The sequence below is a fragment of the Tamandua tetradactyla genome, chromosome 2 (assembly GCF_023851605.1).
Source record: "Tamandua tetradactyla isolate mTamTet1 chromosome 2, mTamTet1.pri, whole genome shotgun sequence".
NCBI classification, from domain to species: domain Eukaryota; kingdom Metazoa; phylum Chordata; class Mammalia; order Pilosa; family Myrmecophagidae; genus Tamandua; species Tamandua tetradactyla.
The window spans coordinates 124,373,025-124,399,231 of NC_135328.1; the positions used below are offsets into that span (position 1 = coordinate 124,373,025).

At 36.8% G+C, this 26,207-nt stretch overlaps 1 protein-coding gene across 4 annotated transcripts in view; it reads right to left on the reverse strand.

The window, feature by feature from the left end:
• YEATS2 (YEATS domain containing 2) overlaps window positions 1-26,207 on the reverse strand; it is a 194,398-nt gene that overhangs the window by 138,435 nt on the left and 29,756 nt on the right. For all 4 annotated transcript variants that reach the window (XM_077148751.1, XM_077148749.1, XM_077148750.1 and 1 more), the window contains exons 2-4: window positions 22,885-23,007; window positions 10,436-10,533; window positions 9,883-9,975 (exon numbers count right to left, since the gene is read on the reverse strand). In XM_077148751.1, coding sequence (XP_077004866.1) covers window positions 9,883-9,975; window positions 10,436-10,533; window positions 22,885-22,984 — 291 coding nt within the window. In that variant the 5' untranslated portion in view covers window positions 22,985-23,007. The remainder of the gene's footprint in view (window positions 1-9,882; window positions 9,976-10,435; window positions 10,534-22,884; window positions 23,008-26,207) is intronic.

Consider the following 26,207-nt stretch of genomic DNA (forward strand, 5'->3'; position numbering starts at 1 on the left):
TACCCAAACCCTTCCAGCATTCCCCTGACCAGCCGTGTTCAGGAGAATTATCTGAGGCTAATTCCAATTGAAAAAAAAAACTTTCATAATTTACTTCAAATTATCAAAATGTCAAACAAGAACATACTTCAGATTGAAATGCAAGTGATCAATGAGAGGGAGGGGTGAGGGGTATGGTATGTACGAATTTTTTTTCTGTTTTCTTTTTGTTTCTTTTTCTGGGTTGATGCAAGTATCCTGGGAGATGATCATGATGGTGAACATACAATTATGTGCTGAAAAAAATGATCATATTGTATGTTGATAGGTTTTATTAATAAAAATTGGAAAAAAAAGGACATATACTTCCATTTCATTTCTATCCTATCCCTATGTCTGAATTCAGACAATTCACAAGAATAAACAAGCCACTTATTCATTTTACCTTTGTTTATCAAAAACAAAACTAAGGATCTGAAATACCAAATGGTAACGCATAAACTCTGAAATCTGCTCTGTATCTACTCATTGAACTCTACTTTGAAAATCATTGCCTTTTCTTTCTTTTCTTTGTATGTACGTTATGTTTAACAATAAAAACACACTTTTAAAAATTAAGGGAAGGAGAAGGCAAGATGGTGGCCTAGTGAGCTATGGGATTTAGTTCGTCCTCCAGAGCAGGTACTAAATAACCAGAACAGTACAGAACTGCTGAGGCCACGTCAGTGACTGGACACACAGCATACACAAATCTGGACCAGGTGGACCGGCTGTGAGCCCGCCCCAGAATCGTGAGTTCCCAAGCCGCAGCAGCCAGCGCCCCTACCCCCACAGGCAGCTTCCCAGAAAGAGAAAAGGAAAAAGACTTTACTAGCAGAAGGGGCTGAGCACAACTAAACTTCATGTGTGAAATTAATTCACAAATTCTGACTACTAAAAACAGGCTCCCAGCTCGGCTGAACCTGGAGTAAAAGCGGAGGTCGCTGGTTTTTGCCCCAGTGCAGAGACAGCAGGGCTCACAGAAAAAGAAAAACAAAAAAAACAGAGGTTTTTTTTTATCTGAAAAGGTCTGGGCCTTTCAGGAAAGGAGGGGGCACACAGGACCTGGAAATACACAGAACAACACACCAACTTAAGCTCTTGATTGGCAAACCCAAGGAATGGGGGTCCTGCTATGAAAAGGATTTTTCTTTCTCTCTTTTGTGGCTGTGTTTCTACTGATTGATTACTCTTTGGATACAGCTGCAAGGCTTCTTGGGCTCCACTGTCCCAGACATAGGCAGAATTGAGTTTGTCTGAGAGCTTGTCTGGAGCCTGTGCCTTCCCCAGGAGAGGGGTAGGGCACAGCTCAGGTGGAATCCTTCCCTGAAGGAATTCAGACCCCAGGGTCTGGAAAACCGAAGTGATTAAAGCCAGCCTACAACCTCTCCTCTGTCTACACCATGCCCCCAGCAGGGAAAGTTGGCTGAAGTTTAAGGTACCACATCACCTTATGCTGGTGGGACCCACAGGCAGAAAAGCACCACATAATGGGCAGGGTAGGAAAAGTGCAAAATCCAAAGACTTCATAGGAAATCCTTTCAATCTGCTGGGTCTCACCCTCAGGGAAAATTGATGCAGGTGGCTCTTTTCTCCTGAGAGGAGACTAGCTTGGCCTGGGAAAACCTGACTGGGGTCTAAAATACCTAAGTAGACCCTGCTAAAATGGTGGGGGAAAGATACCATACAGGCAGGGCAAGAAAAAGAAAAACAAGAACTGAAAAATTCTGATCTAGTAAACAAAACCTAAGCTAGAGGACTAGAATAAGCTGAATTAATGTCAAAGAACAGACAGACAACAAAGTCATCCAGCAAGAAAACCCTAGGGGGGAAAAAAAAAGTGAAAACGATCTCCAGAATAAACTAATGAAGGTAATTAAATGCCTAGACGCCAGCAAAAAATAATGAATCATGTGAGGAAAATTGAAGAAATGGTCCAGTCAAAGGAACAAACCAACAATTCAAATGAGATACTGGAGCTGAAACAATTAATTTAGAATGTTGCAAAAGACATGAAAAACCTCATCAAAAATCAAATCAATGAACTGAGGGAGGGTATAAAGAAGGCAAAGAATGAACAAAAAGAAGAAATCGAAATTCTGAAAAAACAAATCACAGAACTTACGGGAATGAAAGGCACAGAGGAGGAGATGAGAAAAAAGCAATGGAAACCTACAATGTCAGATTTCAAGATGCAGAAGATAGGACTGGTGAACTGGAGGGATAGGACATCTGAAATCCAACAAGCAAAAGAAAATATAGGGAAAAGAATGTAAAAATATAAGCGGGGACTCAGGGAACTGAATGACAACATAAAGCGCATGAACATACATGTTGTGTTGTGGGTGTCCCAGAAAAAGAAGAGAAGGGAAAAGGAGAAGAAAAGCTAATGGAAGAAATTATCACTGAAAATTTCCCAACTCTTCTGAAAGTCTTAAAATTACAGATCTAAGAAGTGCAGTGTACCCCAAACAGAGTAGATCCAAACAGACATACTCCAAGACATTTTCTAATCAGAATGTCCGATATCAAACAGAAAGAGAGAATCTTCAAAGCAGGAAGAGAAAAGCAATCCACCACATACAAGGGAAGCCCAATAAGACTACACACAGATTTCTCAGCAGAAACCATGGAGGCGAGAAGAAAGCGGGATGATATATTTTAGATTGTAAAAGAGAAAAAGTGTCAAACAAGAATTCTATATCCAGCAAAACTGTCCTTCAAATGAGGGGGAAATTGAAACATTTGCAGACAAAAATGCACTGAGAGAATTTGTGACCAAGAGACCAGCTCTGAAGAAATACTAAAGGGAGCACTAGACACAGACAAGAAAAGACAGGAGAGAGATGTGGAGAGGAGTACAGAAAGGAAGACTACCAGTAAAGGTAAAAAGAAGAAAAATCAGATATGCCATATAAAATCCAAAAGGCAAAACGGTAGAAGAACGTCCTGCCTGTACAGTAGTAACACTAAATGTTAATGGATTAGACTCCCCAATCAAAAGACACAGACTGGCAGAATGGATTAAAAAACAGGACCCATCTATATGCTGTCTACAGGAAACACATCTTAGACCCACGAAAAAACACAGGTTGAAAGTGAAAGGTTGGGAAACGATATTCCAAGCAAATAACAATCAGAAAAGACCAGGAGTAGCTATACAAATATTCAACAAATTAGACTTCAAATGTAAAACAGTTAAAAGAGACAAAGAAGGACACTATGTATTAATAATAGGAACAATTCAGCAAGAAGACATAACAATCATAAATATTTATGCACGAGCCAGAATTCCCCAAAACACATGAGGTAAACACTGAAAAGAGAAAAAGACACATCTACCATAACAGTTGGAAAATTCTATTCCACACTCCCATCAATGGACAGAATATCTAGACAGAGGATCAATAAAGAAACAGAATTTGAATAATACAATAATGAGGTAGACTTAGACATTTATAGAACATTACACCCCACAACAGCAGGTTACACCTTTTTCTCAAGTGCTCATGGATGAGTCTCAAGAGCTCATGGATGAGTCTCAAGAATTGACAATATGCTGGGCCACAAAGCAAGTCTCAATAAATTTTACAAGATTGAAATCATACAAAACACTTTCTCAGATCGTAAAGGAATGAAGCTGGAAATCAGTAATAGGTAGAGGGCCAGAAAACTCACAAATATATGGAGGCTCAACAACACAATCTTAAACAACCAGTGGGTCAAGGAAGAAATTAGACTCCCCAAGAGAAATCAGTAAATATCTCAAGGCAAATGAAAATGAAAACACAACATATCAAAATTTATGGGATGCAGCAAAGACAGTGGTAAGAAGAAAATTTATTGCCCTAAATGCCTATATCAAAAAAAAAAATTAACTGTTCACTTGGAAGAACTACAGAAAGAACAGAAAATTAACCCCAAAGGAATCCAAAGGAAAGAAACAATGAAGATTAGAACAGAAATAAATGAAACTGAGAACATGAAAACAATCAAGAAAATCAACAAAACCAGAAGTTGGTTCTATGCGAAAATTAGTAATATTGATGGACCCTTAGTGAGGTTGAAAAAAAGAAGGAGAGAGAGGATGCAAATAAATGGAAGAGGAGACATAACCACTGACCCCCACAGAAATAAAGGAAGTAATGACAGGATGCTATGAACAACTTTACGTTAATAAAATAGACAATGCAGATGAAATGGACAACTTCCTAGAAAGGCATGAACAACCAACGTTGACTCAAAAAGAAATAGACAACCTCAACACACCAATCACAAGTAAAGAAATTGGATCAGTCATTAAGAAGCTCCCAAAAAAGAAAAGTCCAGGACGTGATGGCTTCATATGGGAATTCTATCAAACATTCAAGAATGAATTAGTACCAATCCTGCTCAAATTCTTCAAAAAAATTGAAGAGGAGGGAAAGCTACCTAACTCATTCTATGAAACCAACATCACCCTTATACCAAAACCAGGCAAAGATATTACAAAAAAAGAAAACTACAGACCAATCTCTAATGAATATAGATGCAAAAATCCTCAACAAAATTCTAGCAAATCGAATCCAGCACCACATTAAAAAAATTATACACCATGACCTAGTAGGATTCATCCAGGTATGCAAGGATGGTTCAACATGAGAAAATCAATTAATGTAATATACCATATCAACAAATCAAAGCAGAAAAACCACATGATCATCTTGATTGATACAGAAAAGGCATCTGACAAAATTCAACATCCTTTCTAGTTGAAAACACTTCAAAGGACAGGAATAGGAGGGAACTTTCACAATATGACACAGGGAATATATGAAAAACCCGAAGCTAACATCATCCTCAATGGGGAAAAACTGAAAACTTTTCCCCAAAGATCAGGAAACAAGACAAGAATGTCCACTATCACCACTGTTATTCAACATTGTGTCAGAAGTTCTAGCCACAGCAATTAGACAATAAAAAAATATGCAAGGTATCAAAATAGGAAAGGAAGAAGTAAAACTCTCACTGTTTGCAGATGATATGATACTATCTGTCGAAAACCCTGAAAACTCTGCAGCAAAATACAGCAAAGTGGAAGGTTACAAGATCAACACTCAATCTGTAGTGTTTCTATATACTAGAAATGAACAATCTGAGGGGTAAATAAAGAAAAAAATTCCATTTACAATTGCAACCAAAGAATAAAATATTTAGGAATAAATTTAACTAAAGATACAAAAGACCTATACAAAGAAAACTACAAGAAATTGTCAAAAGAAATCATAGAAGACCTAAATAAATGGAAGGGCAAATCATGTCCATGGATTGGAAGACTAAAAAATATAGTTAAGATGTCAATTCTATGTTAAAATAAATTTAGTAGATTGAAATGCTGGTGATCGGTGAAGGGGAGGGATAAGGGGTAGCTATGTATGAATTTTTTTCTGTCTTCTTTTTATTGCTTTTTCTGAATTGATGCAGATGTTCTGAGTAATGATAATGATGACAAATATACAACTATGTGATGATATTGTGAGTTACTGATTATATAACAAAAACAGAATGATCATATGCTAAGAATGGCCAAAAGGCACATGAAAACATGTTCAACTTCCCTGGCTATTAGGGAATTGCAAATCAAAACCACAATGAAATATCATCTCACACCCACCAGAATGGCCATTATCAATAAAACAGAAAACAAGTGCGGGAGAAGATGTGGAGAAAGAGACACATTTATCCATTTTTGGTGGGAATGTCAAATGGTACAACCGCTGTGGAAGGAAATGTGGTGGTTCCTGAGGAAGCTAAGTATAGAATTGCCATATGATCTGGCAATGACATTGCTGAGTGAGATTAGCCAGAAACAAAAGGACAAACACTGTATGGTCTCACTGATATGAACTGACATTAGTGAATAAACTTGGAAGAATTTCAGTTGGTAACAGAGACCATCAGGAGATAGAAATAGGGTAGATATAGGGTAATTGGAGCTGAAGGGGTACAGACTGTAAAAATTCAGAAATGGATAGCACAATACTACCTAACTGTAATACAATAATGTTAGAACACTGAATGAAGCTGAATTTGAGAATGATAGAGGGAGGAGGCCTGGGGACACAAATGAAATCAGAAGGAAAGAAGGACAATAAAGACTGAGATGGTATAATCCAGGAATGCCTAGAATGTATAATGACAGGGACTAAATGTGCAAATTTAAAAGTGTTTAAAAGTGTTTCTGCATGAGGAAGAACAAAGGAATGTCAATACTGCAGGGTGTTGAAATTAGATGGTAATTAATATTTTAAAACTTTAATGTATGTGTGAAACAAGTAAAAAATGTTTATTTGGTACAAAATTTATATTTGGACTACTGCATTTCCTTATATAACTTATGTGGACAGCTTAATCGAACACCATAGTACTTGGAACATTACACAGGGCATGAGATTTTGTAGATTTGTCCAGAGTGATGCCCAGATAAATCCCAGAGCAATCTGAACAGTGAACAGAGAAGTATTTGCAGAGTCTCCTAGGAGGAATGGTGACAATGGGAGAAAATTCAACTTCCCCAAATGGAGAATTCTTCATATTCTCACGGCAGTGGGGCCAGCCAAAGCAACAGGCCGGGCCTCCAATTTAGGGGTTTGTTCATATAAAACTTAATCCCGCAAAGGACAGGCTAAGCCTACTTAAAATTAGGCCTAACGTCACCCTCAAGAGAACCTCTTCTGTTGCTCAGATGAGGCCTCTCTCTCTCGGCCAACACAGCAAGCAAAATCACTGCCCTCCCCCTCTCTATATGGGACATGACTCCCAGGGGTATGGACCTTCCTGACAACGTGGGACAGAAATCCTAGAATGAGCTGGAACTCAGCATCAAGGGATTGAGAAAATCTTCTCAACCAAAAGGGAGGGGGAAGAGCAAAATGAGACAAAATAAAGCGTCAGTGGCTGAGAGATTCCAAACAGAGTCGAGAAGTTATCCTGGAGGTTATTCTTATGCATTAAATAGATATCACTTGTTTAGTTAAGGTGTAATGGAGAGGCTTGGAGGGAACTGCCTGAAAATGTAGAGCTGTGTGCCAGTAGCCATGTTTCTTGAAGATGACTGTATGATGATATGGCTGTCGTAGTGTGACTGTGTGGTTGTGAGAGAGTCTTGTATCTGATGCTCCTTTTGTCTACCTTATCGATGGACAAGTAAAACATATGGATTAAAAATAAATAATAGGGGGAACAAATGTTAAAATAAATTTAGTAGATTAAAATGCTGGTGATCAGTGAAGAAGGGGGTAGGGTTATGGTATGTATGAATTTTTTTCTGTTTTCTTTTTATTGCTTTTTCTGAATTGATGCAGATGTGCTAAGGAATGATCGTGATGACGAATATACGACTATGTGATGATAGTGTGAGCTACTGATTATATAATAAGAATGGAATGATCATATGAAAAAAATTACAATAATTGGTTACGTAACTATTGTTGATATTTTGGCATGCCCTTCATGGTTTTTATAAAGATAGATAAGTTTTGAAAAATTAAGAGATATTTCACAAAAAAAAATTAAGGAAAAAAGTTCCTTTAAAATTGGGGCAGTCTAGTTCTAATTACATTAACCAAGTGATCAAACTTAATATCACTAAGAGAAAAGAATCAGATATTATGTCCCTCCTGATGTGATACAGCATGAAGTATACAGCGTCACCTATGAAGTATTCTCACCAAAAACATTTAACCTGAATCGAATCAAGCCTTTGGACCTGACTTCTTGTTTACAGGAAAATAGCAGGAATGGAGAAATACCTGACCTCCTGTTTACAGAAAAATAGAAGGAATGGGGAAAAAATAAACCCAAAATGTGGAACATTCTACAAGGTAAGTGGCCTGGTCTCTTCAAAAAGTATCATGGAGCCAAAAAGTAGGAAGACTATTCTAGACTAAAAGAAGAGTAGAGAAACAAAAGAACCAAATGTAATCCATAAACTCTGACTGAATTCTGGTTTGGAAAGGGAGCATCTATAAAAGACATTTAGAAGGACCAACTATGGAAATCTGAATATGGATTGGTTATAATATTAGGGAATCATTTTTTTAGGTTCTATGATTGCACAGAAGAATACCTTTTAAGATATAAAAGCTTAAGTATTTGGGGGAGAGGTGTCATCATTCCTGGAACTTGCTTTCAAATTTCAGAGAAAAATTATATAGATGAAGTAAATATGGCAAAATGTTAAATCTGTTCAGTCTAAATGGCATATAAACAGACGCTTATTTCAACTCTTTTGTTTATGAGAAACACTTCAAAATAAATTCTGGGGGAAGGGATTTGAACAGTGAATAAAGAAGTATTGGCAAAGTTCCTTTGGGGGAATGGTAGAAAAGGGGGAAAATTCAATTTCCCCATTTGGAGAATTCCTGATAGTCTCCCAATCAGTGGGGACAACCAAATAAATAGGCCAAACCCTCAACCTTGGGGTTTGTTCATATGAAACTTATTCCTGCAAAGGACAGACTAAGCCTACTTAAAATTAGGCCTAAGAGTCATTCCCAGAGAACCTCTTTTGTTGCTCAGATGTAGCCTATCTCTCTATCAACCAATACAGCAAGCAAACTCTCTACCCTCCCCTTCTCTACATGGGACATGACTTCCAGGTTCGTAAACATTCCTGGCAACATGGAACAGAAATCCTAGAATGTGCTGGGACTCAGCATCAAGGGATTGAGAAAACACTCACAACCAAAAGGGGGAAGAGAGAAATGAGACAAAATAAAGTGTCAGTGGCTGAGAGATTTCAAACAGAGTCAAGAGGTTATCTGGAGGTTATTCTTACACATTCTATAGATAACCCCTTTTTAGTTTAAGGTGTATTAGAGGGGCTAGAGGGAAGTGCCTGAAACTGTAGAGTTGTGTTCCAGTAGCCACGTTTCTTGAAGACAAATCTATAATGATATAGCTTTCGCAATGTGACTATGTGACTATGAAAACCTTGTGTCTGATGCTCCTTCTATCTACATATGGACAAATGAGCAAAAAATACAGATTAAAGATAAATAATGAGGGGACAAATGTTAAAATAAATTGAGTAGATTGAAATACTAGTGATCAATGAAAGGGAGTGGTAAGGGGTATAGAAAAATATAGGGGTAACAAAGGTTAACATATATTGGTAGATGGAAATACTAGTGGTCAATGAGAGGGAGGGGTAAGGGGTATGGTATGTATGGTATGAGTTTTTTATTTCTTTTTCTGGAATGGTACAATTTTTCTAAAAAATGATTATGGTGATGAATATACTACTATGTGATGATATAGTGAGCCACTGATTGAACACCATGTATGGAATGTTTGTATGTTACAAATGCTCGTGTTTGTATGCTGTTTTGGTTTGTCAATAAAAAAAGAAAAAATAAATAAATTCTGGAGGAAAAAGTTAGGGCTCATTGAAAAAGGTGAATTAACTGAAGCAAAAAACTACAGTTCATTAGCGGTAAAAGGTCAGAGGAAAGTCAATCTATAATCTCATCCAAAGCTGAAAAACTAGCGCAAGTCACAATGGAGTCCATTCATTCTTACACCCCCAGAGCCTAGTATAGTGGAATAATCATTAGAAGGATTAAGTAAGAAGGAAAAAACTTACTGAGGATTATTGACAATATAGAATGTCAACGTATCATACAATGTATGACTATAGAACTAAGTTTGAAAACAGGATTGATAAGTTTGTGTATATCCCCAGGAATGTTGTACAGAATTCTTGAATTCTAAAGGTCAATATAAGAAATGCTGCAAAAGCAGGGATTCTATATTGACATCAATTTGCTCTTCAGACAACAAACATAGGTAGCTGGAAATTGATGGCATATGAGGACTACTTACCTCAGAAACTTTTAGAAGACCTGCAGAAGCATAGTAGTTTGCCACAATACAGGCACGAAGTTTATCCATCATCCTTCTTGCCTCAATTAGTCGCTAAAAACAAACGTTAACTCATTATTTAAAAAAACGGCATGACAAAAGACATGTACAAACAATTCACAAAATAACAATCAGATGAAGACAAATAAAAACAATCACATTTCTACCTATGACCTGACAAAAGATATAAAAAAATGACAAAAAGAAACAATGTATGCAAGGATATGTGTGTTTGTATTTATCAATATGTATATCTAGGTATATTCACTGTACAGTGTCCAAAAAGCTACCGAGTACAAGAGCAAAGAGGGATTATCTTTGGGGATGGAATTTCAGGTGATTTTTCCTTTACCTCTTCTGTATTGTTTCATTAAAAGAAACTGTACTTTTTCAAAGACAGGAAAGCTACTTTAAAAAAACAGCAACAAAGGGGAAAAAACAGAACTATTATCTCATAAAATTTTTTTCAACTTATCACATAAACTTTATTTTTCAATTTTCCACTGTTATATACCTGGTCGATGACTTCAATTTCATGTTCCTTATTCTTCATTTCAAGAGCAAACTGTTCTTTGATAATAGTCTCAATCTTCTGCACAGCAGCATCTCGAGCTGTACAAAAAACAGAAAATGCAAGCAAGTCCTAATTAATCAATAACTGCCTTGATTTAACTACAAGCAACAAAAGAAACCCACAAAACAGTAACCAAGAAGTGGTGAAACTTAGCAGACAACACCTTGATCAAGTGATGAAAATCACAGATATTGGAGTAAGCTGACCTCATTTGCTTTCGATATGATGCTTTCGATATGATGTTAAGAAGAATACAACATTACTCCACTACATTCCCGCCAAAAACGCTGACTCTGATCCAAGGAAACATGAGACAGACCCAAACTGATGGACAGTCACTATTTCCAAATACAAAGTCAAAAAAGTCAAAGAAAGGCTAAGGAGATTAAAAAGAAACTAAATGAAATCTAAATGCATCATGTAACCCTGGTCTGGATCCTGGCTGCAGAGGCAGGATGGGGAAGGAATAGCTATAAAATACAATCATGGACCAACTGATAACATTTGAAAATGGACCATAAATTAGATAATATAATAGATTTTACATAGGTTAAGTAAAATGTCCTGCTTCTGATAACTACTGCAGTTATATAAGAGAATGTCCTTAGGAAATACATACACTTGTTTATGGGTCACCAATTCATTCTCTAATGGTTCAGAAAGAATAATTTGCTAACAATGTTTGTAGTGTTTATGGGTGTCCAAACCATTCCACAATGATTTAGAAAGAATAATATGCAGCTATCGCATGTGTGTGTACAGAGAGATAGAGGAAGAATGATGAACTAAAAGGGGCAAAATATAAACAACTGGTGATTATAGATAAAAGATAAACATGTACTCCTTATAGTTTTTGTTTGAAATTATATTAAAATAAAGTTACCAAAAAAAGATAAAGAAACCCCATGGAGATTCTAGCAACCTCCAAAAAACCAAAAACCCAAACAGAAAGAAAGTGAAAAGTTAGCTACAGGGAGAGGTAGTCTGTGACACTAGAATAGTACATACGAAGGCAGAAAATTTCCCTCTGTAGAAAAGAATGGAAAAAGCAATTCAGATTTTGATCACAAATGAAGGAATAAGCAAAGAAAGGGTTCAAAAGAAAAGGAAGTACCTCTGAAGATAATACAATTCAGAAGACGATTACTCAAATAAAAATATGAAACTCAAAGAGTTAAAAATATCAGCATATGGAATGTGACTTGAAAGAAGAGAACAACAAAAAAAGAGCTAAACAACTGCTTGAAAAACCTGAGATTTGTAAAATGATTGTAACATGCAAAAAAAACACCAGTCAGCCATGCTTTGGTATATATGAAAAACTGCAAAGAATATTACGTAACATTTTTGATGCTTTAACCATACCAGAGTCATTCTCTCCCCATAAAATATGCCATTAGATTGGTAATTTAAAGGCAATAATTATATAAGCATTTTTTGGTATGTTTCATAGAGGCAAATGGCTGATTTTCTCATATTTTAGAAAAAGAGAATATTTTCTAGTATTACTATATATATTCACCTATATATAAACCTTGTATACATAAACTAGCAGTTAGATATGAGGGAGCCTGAGAATCAGACTATAATCACTTAATATTGTTTTTTCATAGGCTCGTCAGAAATAATTCTAAATTATTTCTTACAAGGAATAAGGGCAAAAATAAAAAGCAAAAAAAAACCCCAAACATGAGCAAAGGGAAGAGTGCGGGTTTGAAAGTATTATGTACCCCAGAAAAGTCATGTTTTAATCCTGATCCAATCTTGTGGGAGCAGCCATTTCTTTTAATCCTGCTTCAACAATGTACGTTGGAAACTTTTATTAGATTATCTCTACAGAGATGTGACACCACCCATCCCAGGTGGGTCCTCATTAGTTTACTGGAATCCTTTAAAAGAGGAAACATTTTGGAGAGTCAGAAATGACACAGCCAAGAAGAAAACTCCAGAGCAGAGCTGACACCAATACAGACACATGAAGAACAGGGACATGGATGCTCAGAGATGCCTGGAGCCCAGCAGACGTTGCCATGAGATGCTAAGCAAGCCAGAACCTGGAGAGAGCCAAGGGAAGCCAAGAGATGAAAGCCGGCCCTGGAGAAGCAAAGTGAGGAACCCCCACAGGAACAAAGGCTGAAAGCAACAGAGCCCAGGAACAAGGGACCAGCAGATGCCAGCCATGTACCTTTCCAGCTGACAGAGGTGTTCCTGACCCATCGGCCTTCCTTGAATTAAGGTATCTTTGCCTGGATGCCTTAGTCTGGACACTTTTATAGGCTTAGAACTATAAACTTGTAATTTATTAAATCCCCTTTTTAAAAGCCACTCCATTTTTGATATATCACATTCCAGCAGCTTGCAGACTAGAACAGGAAGCATCCCACCAAATTTACCTTGAGAAAAGTTCTCAAAAATAAGAATATGGTTTGGGATTAGGTAGAATATTGGCAACAAGAAGACAAGTAGCAAATTATTACTCAGTACAAAATAAGAAACTGCTCTGGCTTGAATTGGGCATTTGAAAACTTAGATTAGATTTGAAATGAAGTTACAGTATTTACTAAAACAATCATTTTTCCCTATACTTATTCTAACTAAAAATAAAGTTATTTCATATAACGCCTTTCAGTGTTGAACTTAAGCTAAGCAATACTTTCACATGCCTTTAGCCTATTATTTAAAGAAAATGACATTTGCCATGAATAAAATTACAGCTAAACATGGTAAAAAGATGAAGTGAAATGTCTTCACTTTTGGGGATTGGATGTGATCATTTTTCTTCTGTAAAGACTTTGGGAGGTACATATGACTTGATTATACCAACAGAAACATTCTTTTCTTTCCCACTTAAAATCTAGGCATTCTAATCTTTGTGGAGCTGTAACACCTTATCTATAATTCCAAGGCCTTCCTCACTCTGTAGAAGAATTAACTTATGTAGATTTATTATTTAAATACATATTAATGAATTTCAGTAATTTTTTATATGTTAACATTTTTTTGTGTGATACCATGAAACATTCTGGGTAACTATGGAATCATAGTTGATGTTTAGTTCTTCAAGCAATTATACCTTGAGTAATTTAATGCCTCTAAGCCTTAATTTACCCACTAGCACTTAAGTACAGGGGCTAAACTACATCAGTAATTCCCCAATTTGCATCATTCAAGTATCTCCCATATCTGTGAACCATGTGAAACATCTAATTACTAAACAAATATTTTAATATTTTAAAATAACTTTAACAGCTTAATTGAACACCATAAGTACATGGAACCTTGAGTAGGGCATGAGATTTTGTTGGTTTGTCCAGAGTGATGCCCTGATAAATCCCAGAGTGATTTGAACAGTGAATAAAAAAGTATTTGCCAAGTCCCCTTCGGGGAATGGTGAGAAAGGTGGAAAATTCAACTTCCCCAAGTTGAATTCTTGATATTCTCACAAGCAGTGCGGACAACCAAAGCTATAGGCTGAGCCCTTAGTCTTGGGGTTTGTTCATATGAAACTTAACCCCACAAAGGATAGGTCAAGTCTACTTAAAATTCCGCCTAATAGTCACCCCCAAGAGAACCTCTTTTGTTGCTCAAATGCAGCCTCTCTCTCCAGCCAACACAACAAGCAAACTCACCACCCTCTCCCTGTCTACGTGGGACATGACTCCCAGGGGTGTGGAGCTTCCTGGCAACATGGGACAGAAATCCTAGAAGGAGCTGAGACTCAGCATCAAGGGATTGAGAAAACCTTCTCGACCAAAAGGGGGAAGAGTGAAATGAGACGAAATAAACTGTCAATGGCTGAGAGATTCCAAAGAGTCGAGACGTTATCCTGGAGGTTATTCTTATGCATTAAGCAGATATCACCTTGTTACTCAATATGTAATGGAGAGGCTGGAGGAAACTGCCTGAAAATGTAGAGCTGTGTTCCAGCAGCCATGTTTCTTGAAAATGACTATATAATGATACAGCTTTCACAATGTGACTGTGTGATTATGAAAACCTTGTGTCTGATGCTCCTTTTATCTACCTTGTCAACAGACGAGTAGAACATATGGAATAAAAATAAGTAATAGGGGGAACAAATGTTAAAATAAATTTAGTTTGAAATGCTAGCAATCAATGAAAGGGAGGCGTAAGGGGTATGGTATGTATAAATTTTTTTGCTGTTTCATTTTATTTCTTTTTCTGAATAGATGCAAATGTTCCAAGAAATGATCATAATGATGAGTATGCAACTATGTGATGATATTGTGAATTACTGATTATATATGTAGAATGGAATGATCAAAATAGGAATGTTTGCATTTGTTTGGTGTTTTTTGGTATTTAAAAAATTATAAATAAATTCAGTTTGAAATGCTAGTGCTAATGAAAGGGAGGGGTAAGGGGTATGGTATGTATAAAATTTTTTTCTGTTTTTTAAAAAAACTAATCCCCAAAAAAATAAAAATAAAAATAACTTTAGCCTTAAAGGTAAACTGCTGCAGTATTCCCTCCTCCCACAGAAGGTATAAACAACAAACAAGAGCAATTATGTTGCACAAAGCTCCACCAAACACTAAAAGGGATACAGTAACAGGACAAGTGCTGAAACAAGAAATAGGCAACAGAGGAAAACCTCCCAGCAGCACTGCCCAGCCTGCTCTCCCCTCCCCTGGGAAAACCTCCTTGTGGCACTGCCTGACCCTCCACTCCCCTCCCCTTGATGAGGAACTGGTCCAAAGTCCGGTGGAGCAGAGTAACCCCATGTGCACGAGACGACATGGACACCTAGGGCACTGTGTCCAGTGGCCTAGGTGCTGGCATAGCTGCCTCAAGCAGTCTGCTGACAACCTGAAGGACGCACCAGGACACACACTATTGGCTTTCAACCCCAGAACTCCATCTGCGACCTCAGAACATGTGTGCATGTAGAAGGCACCTCACAGAAACTGTCTACAGGAGGCACTCAGAGTGCACCATATGCTCGCAGCAGAGGTGTGATGGCAGTGGGACACACAGGGCGGTGACAGGCAAGGTGCCATTTCTGGGGAAAGAAGGACATCCAGACTTGCATAAATTGGGGCCTCCTAAGGCCACCCATACATGCCCAAGACAAGGCTCCTGAGCAGAAAAGACCTCAGAGAACCTGACACTTCAGCCTCAGGCTATTATCTATATTTATTTTTAGGACAGTTGAGCTGTGAAAGAAAGCACTCCCACAGGTCAATCTACAAGAAAAGGGTAGTGATTGTTGTTGTTACCTCCCTGCATGCAAGGAAATCTGTCATTATACTAACTGACACAATCCTCAGGAACAGACAACAAAGTGTCTTAATTTCATAGAAAACAAAGGCCAAGTTGCAACAAAAGATTACAAAACACAGCAAGAAACAGGAAGTGATGGTTCCTACAAATGTGCAGGGTAAGGAATTAGAAGCCATCAAAAAAGAAGCCAGGATATTGCACATAAAAGGCAAAGACTTTAAAATATACAGTCCTAAGGATGCTCAGAATTTACAGGAAAACACAGACAAAGAACTAAAGCAAATCAGGAAAATGGCAGATGAACACAGAGGATGTCAACAAAGAGACATTTGAAAGGAACCAAAGTGAACTAACAGGACAGCAACAGAAAGTTAAAAATTCCCTAGAGGAGTGGGGCAGCAGATTGTAGCTGGCAGAGTAAACAATCAGTGAACATGAACAGGAACAACTGAAATTATTAAGTCTGAGGACTGGAACAAAAATAGAATGACAAGAAGTGAGCAGAACCTGGAAAACCGGTGGGATACCACCAGGCATACTAACAGATGCATATATATCCCAGAAAGAATAATCTAAAAAATAATGGCTGAAAACTCCCCAAATTTAACAAAAGTCATGAGTATACACATCCAAGACACTCAACAACAAACAGAATAAAAGCAAGTAGACAAAAACCAGACAAACAAACTGTCAAATGCTAAAGAAAGAGAATCCTAAAGGCACAAGAGAGAAGTAACATGTCATGTACTGGGGACCCTCAACAAGACTAAGGGCGCATTACTCATTACAGAACATGGAGTCAAGAAGGCCAGAGGATGATAATTTTTAAGTATCGAAAGCAAAAACTAACAACCAAGAATTATATATCTAGGAAAACTGTCTTTCAAAAATTAGAGAGGAGAAAAAAAGAGAGAAGATACGAATAAACAAAATCAGAAATAAGAAGGGGTGCGTTACCACAGACCCTGAAGAAATAAAAGAAATCTTAAGAGGACATTATGAACAACTATATGCCAACAAACTAGACAACTTAGATGAAATAGACAAATTCCTGGAGACACACAAACAAACTACACTGACTCACGAAGAAATAGAAGATCTCAATAAACCCATCACAAGAAAAGAGATTGTATCAGTCATCAAAAATCTTCCTACAAAGAAAAGCCCGGGCCAGGCAGCTTCACAGGGGAATTTTTTCAAACATTCCAAAAAAGAATTAACACCAATCTTGCTCAAACTTTTCCAAAAAATTCTGGAAGAAGTAACTCTACCTAACTCATTTTATGACGCTAACATCGGTCTAATACTAAAACTGGGTAAACATGCTGCAAGAAAGGAAAACTACAGGCCAATCTCCCTAATGAACACAGATACAAAAATTCTCAACGAAATATTAGCAAATCGAATGCAGTAATAAGGTAAAGGAATGACACACCATGACCAAGTGGGGTTTATCCCAGAAATGCAAGGATGATTCAACACAAGACAATCAGTTAGTGTAATACAGCACATTAACAAATCAAAAGGGAAAGATCATATGATCATCTCAATTGATGCTGAAAAAGCACTCAACAAAATTTAGCATCCTTTTCTGATAAAAATACTCCAAAAGACAGCAATCAAAGGTAACTTCCTCAATATGATAAAGGGCATATTAAAAACTGACAGCCAGCATCATACTCAATGGAGAGAAACTGAAATTTTTCCCCCCTAAGATCGGAAACAAATGAGAAAAGGATGCCCAATGTCACCATTATTATTCAACACTGTACTAGAAGTTCTAGCAGGAGCAATCAGGCAGGACAAAGAAATAAAAAGCATCCAAGTTGCAACATGGTACAAAGATCCTAGAATGAGCTGAGACTCAGCATCAAAGGACTGAGAAAAACCCTAGAATGAGCTGAGAATTAACATCAAGGGATTGAGAGAACCTTCTGGACCAAAAGGGGGAAGAGTAAAATGAGACAAAGTGTCAATGGCTGAGAGATTCCAAAGAGTCAAGAGGTTATCCTGGAGGTTATTCTTACGCATTAAGTAGATATCACCTTGTTGTTCAAGATGTAGTGGAGAGGCTGGAGGGAATTGCCTGAAAATGTAGTGCTGTGTTCCAGTAGCCATGTTTCTTGAAGATGATTGAACAATGATATAGCTTTCACAATGAGATTCTGTGAATGTGAAAACCTTATGTCTGATGCTTTTAGCTACTACATCAACAGAAGAGTAGAACATATGGAATAAAAATAAATAATAGGGGGAACAAATGTTAAAATAAATTCAGTTTGAAATAGTGGTAAATGAAAGCGAGGGGTAAGGGATATGGTACGTATAGTTTTTTTTTCTCTATTATCATTTTCTTTTTCTGTTGTCTTTTTATTTCTTTTTCTAAATCGACTAAGAAATGATGAATATGCAACTATGTGATGATATTAAGAATTATTGATTGTATATGTAGAATGGAATATCTAATATTTTGTTAATTTTTTTTAATTAATAAAAAAAAGTTAAAAAAAAAAAAAGGCATCCAAGTTGGAAAGGAAGAAGTAAAACTTTCATTAATTGCAGATGACATGATACTAGGAAAATCCTGAGAAATCTACAGTGAAGTTACTTGAGCTAATATACAAATTCAGCAAGGTGATGGGATATAAAATTAATGTGCAAAAATCAGTAATATTTCTATACATAAGCAACGACCTAACTGAGGAGTCAGTTAAGGAAAAAATTCCATTCAAAATATCAACTAAAAGAATCAAGTACATAGGATTGAACTTAACTAGTGATGTAAAGGATTTGTACAAAGAAAACTACATAACATTCCTAAAAGAAATCAAAAGAGATACAAATAGATGGAAAGACATTCCCTGCTCATGGATAGGAAGGTTAAATATAGTTAAGATGGCAATTCTACCCAAATTGATCTACAGATTCAAAGCTGAACCAATCAAAATTCCAACAATCTACTTTGAAGACTTGGAAAAGTTAATTACAAATTCATCTGGAAGGTAAAGAGACCCCGAATAGCTAAAAGCATCCTAAAAAAAAAAAAAAAAAAAAAATTCCCCAACTTTAAAACTTATTATTAAAGCCACAATGGTCAAAACAGCACTGTACTGGCACAAAGACCAAAGAAGTACTGACCAATGGAATCGAATCATGAGTGCAGAAACTGACCACCAAATCTATGGTCAACTGATTTTTGAGATGGCCCCCAAATCCTCTGAACTGGGACAAAATATTCTTTTCAATAAACAAGCATGGGCGAATTGGATATCAATAGCCAAAAGAATGAAAGAGGACCCTTACCTTACACCCTATACACAAATTAAATCAAAATGGATCAAACCACCTAAGTCTAAGAACTAGCACAATAAAGCTCCTAGAAAAAAAATGTAGGGAAACATCTTCAAGACCTAGTAATAGGAGGTGGCTTCCCAAACTTTATTCCCCAAAGCATAAGGAACAAAAAATTATCAACTATCTAGGAATAAATCTAACCAAGGATGTAAACAACTTATATGCAGAAAATTACTAAGCACTGCTAAAAGAAATCAATGAAGTCATAAATATATGGAAGGACTATCTGTGTTCATGGATTGAAAGGCTAAATATTATTAAGATTTCAATCCTAACCAAAGCTATTTACAGATTCAACACAATCGCAATCAAAATTCCAACAGCCTTCTTTGCAGAAATGGAAAAATCAATCATCAAATGTCTATGGAAAAGTAAGGGGCCCTGAACAACCAAAATCATCAGGACTCACACTTCCCAATTTTTAAACTTATTACAAATCTATAGTAATCAAAACAGCAAGAAACTGGCATAGAACAGGCATGCAGGCCAATGAAATCAAACTGAGAATTCAGAAATAAACCCTCAAATGCTTAGCAAACTGATTTTTTAAATTTGAAGACCAAGTCCCTCCAATGGGCAAAGATTAGTCTCATCAAGCAACGATGCTGGGAAAATTGGGTATCGATGTGCGAAGAAATCATTGTGGTCCCTTACCCTCACACCATATACGAAATTAATTCAAAATGGATCAAAGAACTAAATATTAGAACCAAAATCATAAAACTCCTTGGAGAAAACATTAGGAAGCATCTTCCAGACCTTGTGTTAGGCAATGGTGTCTTGGACTTTACACCAAAGCATAAACAACAAAAGGAAAAACAGATAAATGGCCTTCATCAAAATTTAAAACATTTGCATGTCAAAGGACTTCATCATGAAAGTAAAAAGAGATCCCATAGAGTGGGAGAATATATTTGAAAACCACATATCTGATAAGGAATTACTATCCAGAATATATAAGAAAGCTTACAACTCAACAAACAGCCCAACTTAAAAATGGGCAAAAGACTTGAACACACATTTCTCCAAAGAAGATATACGAATGGCCAAAGAGCACATAAAAAGATGTTCAACATTATTAGCCATTAAGGAAATGCAAATCAAAACTTCACAGAGATACCATTTCATATCTACTAAAATGGATGCTATTAAAAAAATTACAAGTCTTGGAGAGGATGCGGAAAAATAGGAACATTTGTTGGTGGGAATATAAAACAGCACAACCACTGAAGAAAACAGTTTCATGGTTCCTCAGAAAGTTAAGTACAGAATTACCTCATGACCCAGCAATTCCATGTCTAGATATATACCCAAAAGAAATGGAAGCAGGGACTCACAGTGATTTGCACATCAAAATTCATTGTGGCATTATTCTCATCTGCCAAAAGATGGGCGCAGCCCAAGTGTCCATCAATGGATGAATGGATGAACAAATAAAGTATATACACACAATGGAATATTATTCAGCCGGGAAAAGAAATGAGGTTCTAATAAATGTGACATGGATGAACCCTGAAGATATCATGTCAAATTAAATAAGCCAGACACAAAATGAAACACAGTGTATGATCTCACTGATATGAAATAATCAGAATAAGCAAATTCACTGTCAGAAATTAAAATATGGTTACCAGGGGTCTGGGCAGTTGTAGGGAATCGGGAATTAATGCTTAATTGGGACAGAATTTCTGTTTGGGGTGATAGAAAAGGTTTGGAAATGTCAGTGGTGGTGATGACAGCACAACATTGTGAATGTAATTAACACCACTGTTACATATTTGAACATGCTTAAGAGGAGAAATTTTAGACTGTATATATGTTACCAGAATAACAATCTTTAAAAATCAAAATAAAAAACACAGGCACACACAACACAAAGTGAGGCCTGAAATAAACTATGATTACAGTTAGTACAGTTTCAATAATGTTGTTTCATCAATTTTAACAAAGGTATCACACTAATACAAGGTGTTGATAAAAGGGAAAACTGCGTGGGGGGGTATATGGGAACTATTTCTTGCATGATGTTTCCATAAACCTACAACTCTTCATTAAAATATTTTTTTTAATGTTAGGAGGGACAATAAGACTTACATACATATAAAATATGTCATAAAAAAGTACAGACAAAATCCATGGTTTTGAATCTATAATGTATAAATATGTTATTTGTGACCAGACCTACATAACAGGCAGAGGGACAGAGGGGTGCAGGAGCAGTGTGTGTGCCACTGAAGTTAAGTTAGTATCTAACTATGGTGGTTTAAAACCGTATGTACCCCAGAAAACACATTCTTAAATTTAATCCACTCGTGCAAGTGTGAACCCATTGTAAGTAGAACCTTTTGATGGGGTTACTTCAGTTAAGAAGGTACGGCCTATCTCAATCAGGATGGGTCAATCAATGTTCTACTACTGGAATCCCTTATAAGGAGAGTGAGAGAGAGAGTGAGAGAGAGAGTGAGAGAGAGAGAGAGAGAGAGACAAAGCCATGGGAGCAAGAGGCTGGACATCACAGCACCCAGAAGTGAAGGGAAACACCAGGGGATGCCACCACGTGCCTTTCTATATGGCAGAGTAGCCAAGGATTGCCAACAGCCAGGCCAAAAAGCCAGTCTTCAAGGAGAAAGCATCACCTTGATGATGCCTTGATGTGGACTTTTTTTTTTTTTTTTACAATGGGCAACACCGGTAATCAAAACCAGGTCTCTGGCACGGAAGATGAGAATTTTGCCACTGAGCTACAGTCGCACCACCCAATTTGGACTTTCTTTTAGCCTCAAACCCATATGTGCTGATAAATCCCCACTGTTTAACCCAATCTATTTTATGATATTTGTTTGAACAGTCTAAGAACCTAAAACAGATTTTGATACCAGAAGAGGGGGGTGTTGCTATTGCAAATACCAAAAATGTGGAAATAGCTTTGGGATGGAGTAACGGGCAGAGGCTGGAAGGATTATGAGGCGCTCTACAGAAAAGACCTGGATTGCTCTGAAGAGATTTTTAGTAGAAATACAGACATTAAAATACCAAAACCGTGGAAGAGCTCTGGAATGGAGTAAGAGGCAGAGGCTGGAAGGACTGTGAGGCACTCTACAGAAAAGGCCTGGATTGCTCTGATGAGACTGTAGGTAGAGATCTGCATGCTTCCTTCTGATGAGGCCTCAGAAGGAAATGATGAAGGTGTTACTAGAAGCCGGAGGGAAGGCAAGCCTTGTCTTAAAGTGATAGAGAATTAGGCAAAATTAGTTCTGATGTCAGATTTAGGATATTAAATTTCAGCCCATAGTAATTACAGAGAAAAAACAGTAATTGTATCCTTATAGCAAGAAAAAATAGTCACAAAACTCACAAGTTTGGCGAGTTCATTATTTTTTCTATACACACTAAGAAAATACAGAATAAAACTATTAAATTATAAATTTTAATAGTTTATAATCACCTCGTACATACCATATTTGGAAAACCAAACCTGGACAAAACCTGTACTAATAGAGACCCTCTATTTCTAAGACTTTATGATCATGCCTAACACACAATGATCGCTAACTTGTAGCCTCGCCTGTCTCATCATTGACGCTGATTGTGTTCCTGCCGGAACTTCTTCCTCCTCATGCAATACAGTGTACTGCTATTAAAACAAAGCACTCAGCAAATCCTTTTCACAAACCCCTCCAAATCATACACAGCAGTGGAAATACATTTCTGTATTTTACTTCCTAAAATCTTTAAGTGGAGACATGTTTTAACAAAGAATGAATAATTTCCTAAGGCATATCAATTTCTACCTGAATTCTCAATTGCTTTATGCCGCTTATTTGGAAGGGCCACAGATATGTCCTCATAATCAGGGTCAGTTTCTTTGATGGTTCTCTTGATCCCAGACATGACGACGTTCAGTTCGTTCTTCACTGTGAAGCAATAATAAATAAATAAAATTGTGTGATACCAGCACTCATAATAAAGAGAGAACAAATACATATTACATGACATTGGTATTTATAAATCTGTGTGTTCTTATACACACACACACAAGTTGTTTAATTCACTTTTGAAGCCTAAAGTATAAGTCTACCTCCAAAAGTTTACCAAAAAAATAACAATAACCATTTGTTAAAAAGCATGAGTTTCACTTTCAAGGGAAAATCCTTTCACAAGACAGCATATTGTTCAGACTTTTCAAAAGGAGCCTGGCTTCCAAAAAGGGCCTTCATAAAAAAAAAGGAAATTCATACCAATTTCTATGAAAATATGGTAAGCCTATGCAGTAATTCATAATACGTTAACCATACTGTAAAATATGGGCAATATAGGTAAGGGCTCAATGCATAATTCATTACAGAAATCCTGTTTCGGGTACTTACACGGTTTCTTCTACATAATAGGTATTCAATAAATGGATTATTGTTCTAAGCATTTATTAGGACTCATAACAAATATAAACTGTCTAGATTTATATGAAACTAATCAAGTCTGAAGTATGGTAAACAAGCCCAAGGGAGACAAGGTTTTTTAACAGTACGATGATATAAATCCTCTAGATATACCCTTTCCAAGCATGAGCCACTAGTCACAACCATATTTCAAGAGTTTAACAGGAAAGGTGATTCAGAAGTTCCTGTACTGGACAGCATAGCAGAGACATTCATATCATTGCAAAAGCTGTACTGGGCAGCACCCTCCTTCCAAGCATGTTTCACTGAGCACCTGTTACTATTTCAAGGCACTTAGGAAATACTGTCCAGACTAGCACAGTCCAAGAGAAATACCATGTGAGCCACACATGTAATTTAAAATTTTCTAGTCATCATCTTAAAATAAAAAGAAAGAAATGAAATCAAGTTTAATATTTTATTTAACCAATATATCAAAATTACTACCATTTCAACAATGTAATAAAAAAATCAATTAGCAATGAGATATTTTACACACAAAATCTAGTGCGGATTTTACACTTACAGCACATCTCAGTTTGACCTAGCCACATTTCAAAGCCTCACTAGCCCCCAGGGGACAGTTAAAGGACCAATAAATAATTTATTATACAAATCTGGTCTCTGGTACTTATACAGTGCCTGCAACATAACAGGTATTCAATAATAACAGGCAGAATACATAATAAGCATTTATTGAGGTAATAAGATCTTTTAATAAAAATAAAATGTTGAATCAAAAGTACCTGCTTTTTAAGTCCCCTTGGGGGAATGGTGAGAAAGGGGGAAAATTCAACTTCCCCATGTACAGAATTCCCGATATTCTCACAAGAAGAGGAGACAACCAAATCAATAGGTTGAGCCCCTAATCTTGGGGTTTGTTCATATGAAACTTAACCCCACAAAGGGATAGGCTAAGCCTACTTAAAATTAGGCCTAAGAGTCACCCCCAGAGAACCTCTTTTGTTGCTCCGATGTGGTCTCTCTCTCTCACCCAACACAGCAAGCAAACTCACCGCCTTCGCCCTCTCTACATGGGACATGACTCCCAGGGGTGTAAACCTCCCTGGCAACATGGGACAGAAATCCCAGAATGAGCTGGGACTGAGAAAACCTTCCTGACCAAAATGGGAAAGAGAGAAATCTGACAAAATAAAGTGTCAATGGCTGAGAGATTTCAGAGTCCAGAGGTTAGCCTGGAGGTTATTCTTATGCATTATACAGATATCACCTTTTTAGTTAAAGTGCAATGGAGAGGCTGGAGGGAACTGCCTGAAAATGTAGAACTGTGTTCCAGTAGCCATGTTTCTTGAAGATGATTGTGCAATGATATAGTTTTTGCAATGCAACCGTGTGATTGTGAAAACCTTGTGTCTGATGCTCCTTGTATCTATGGTATGGACAGGTGAATAAAACAAATGGATTAAAAATAAATAAATAATAGGTGAACAAATGTTAAAATAAATTTAGAAGACTGAAATGCTAGTGATCAATAAAAGGGAGTACCAAGGGATATAGAAAAAAATAGGGGAAACAAAGGCTAAAATATATTGGGTAGATGGAAATATTAGCAGTCAATGAGAGGAGGGGTAAAAGGTATGGTATGTATGAGATTTTTCTTTTTGCTTTTTATTTCTTTTTTCTGAATTGATGTAAATGTTCTAAGAAACGATCATGGTGATGCTATGGTGAGTTCTGATTATATACCAAGAATGGAATGATCGTATGGTAAGAATGTTCATGTTTGTATGTTGCTATGTTTAAAAAAATAAAAAATTTTTTAAAAATATTTGCTTTTTATATTCACTCACTCAAGGCTAAAAAAGAAATAAAGACATAAAAGTTCCTCAGGTCTTAGTCCAGTTCTTTCATTATCTTATAGACTCACCTGACATAGCTGGATATAAATCAGACGGATATAAATCCTGGATCTGTGAGGACATTTGCCCTACAACTGCTATCTTGTATAATATTTAAACTTAAAAATGTTCTAAAAACCCCAGACATTTACAGATATCCTGAGTCAAGTTACTTAAAGTTCCTTCAGTCATTAGAGTGCTATAATTTAAAACCCAAATATGAGCCTTTATTTTTGGAGAGGCCCCGAATCCAACTATTATTTCCTGTTTTTAAAGTCTATAAGAAGTAAGAGTACTGCTTCTTCTTTCATTATTCTTCTTCCTTCGGTCTGCAATTAGTTTTAGACAATCTGAGAAAATCTTGGGCAGTTATATAAAGAATGCATTCTTCGAAATCAATAAACCTCATTCCTCCTTCCCTAATGCAGATAGAAAAATACACCTCAATGCTCACTCTAAGATAAGTCAAGAATCAGAGGCAGGTAAATCCCAGCAGTGGGATTCAGGGACTACCTGTTCTGTGTTTTGTGAAGATTCTTATGGGCTTACCTGTCAGGTGACAAGGCAAGCCCAACATCATCTTCACACATCCATTCTGTGGATTTCATAATCTCCATTTTCTTCCCTTCTAACCTCCTAAGTAACCTGAAGAGGAACAGTGGCTCCTCCCCAAACAGGTTAAAACCCTTAAATTAAAAAGTAGGGTTTTTACCCTCACTTAGTAGATAAAGGAAAACTCTATTTTGATGTATGCTACAAAACTGGAGGAACTGGGGGGTAGGGGGTTGAGAACGTGGTGGTGGTGGGAGGGCAAGTTGG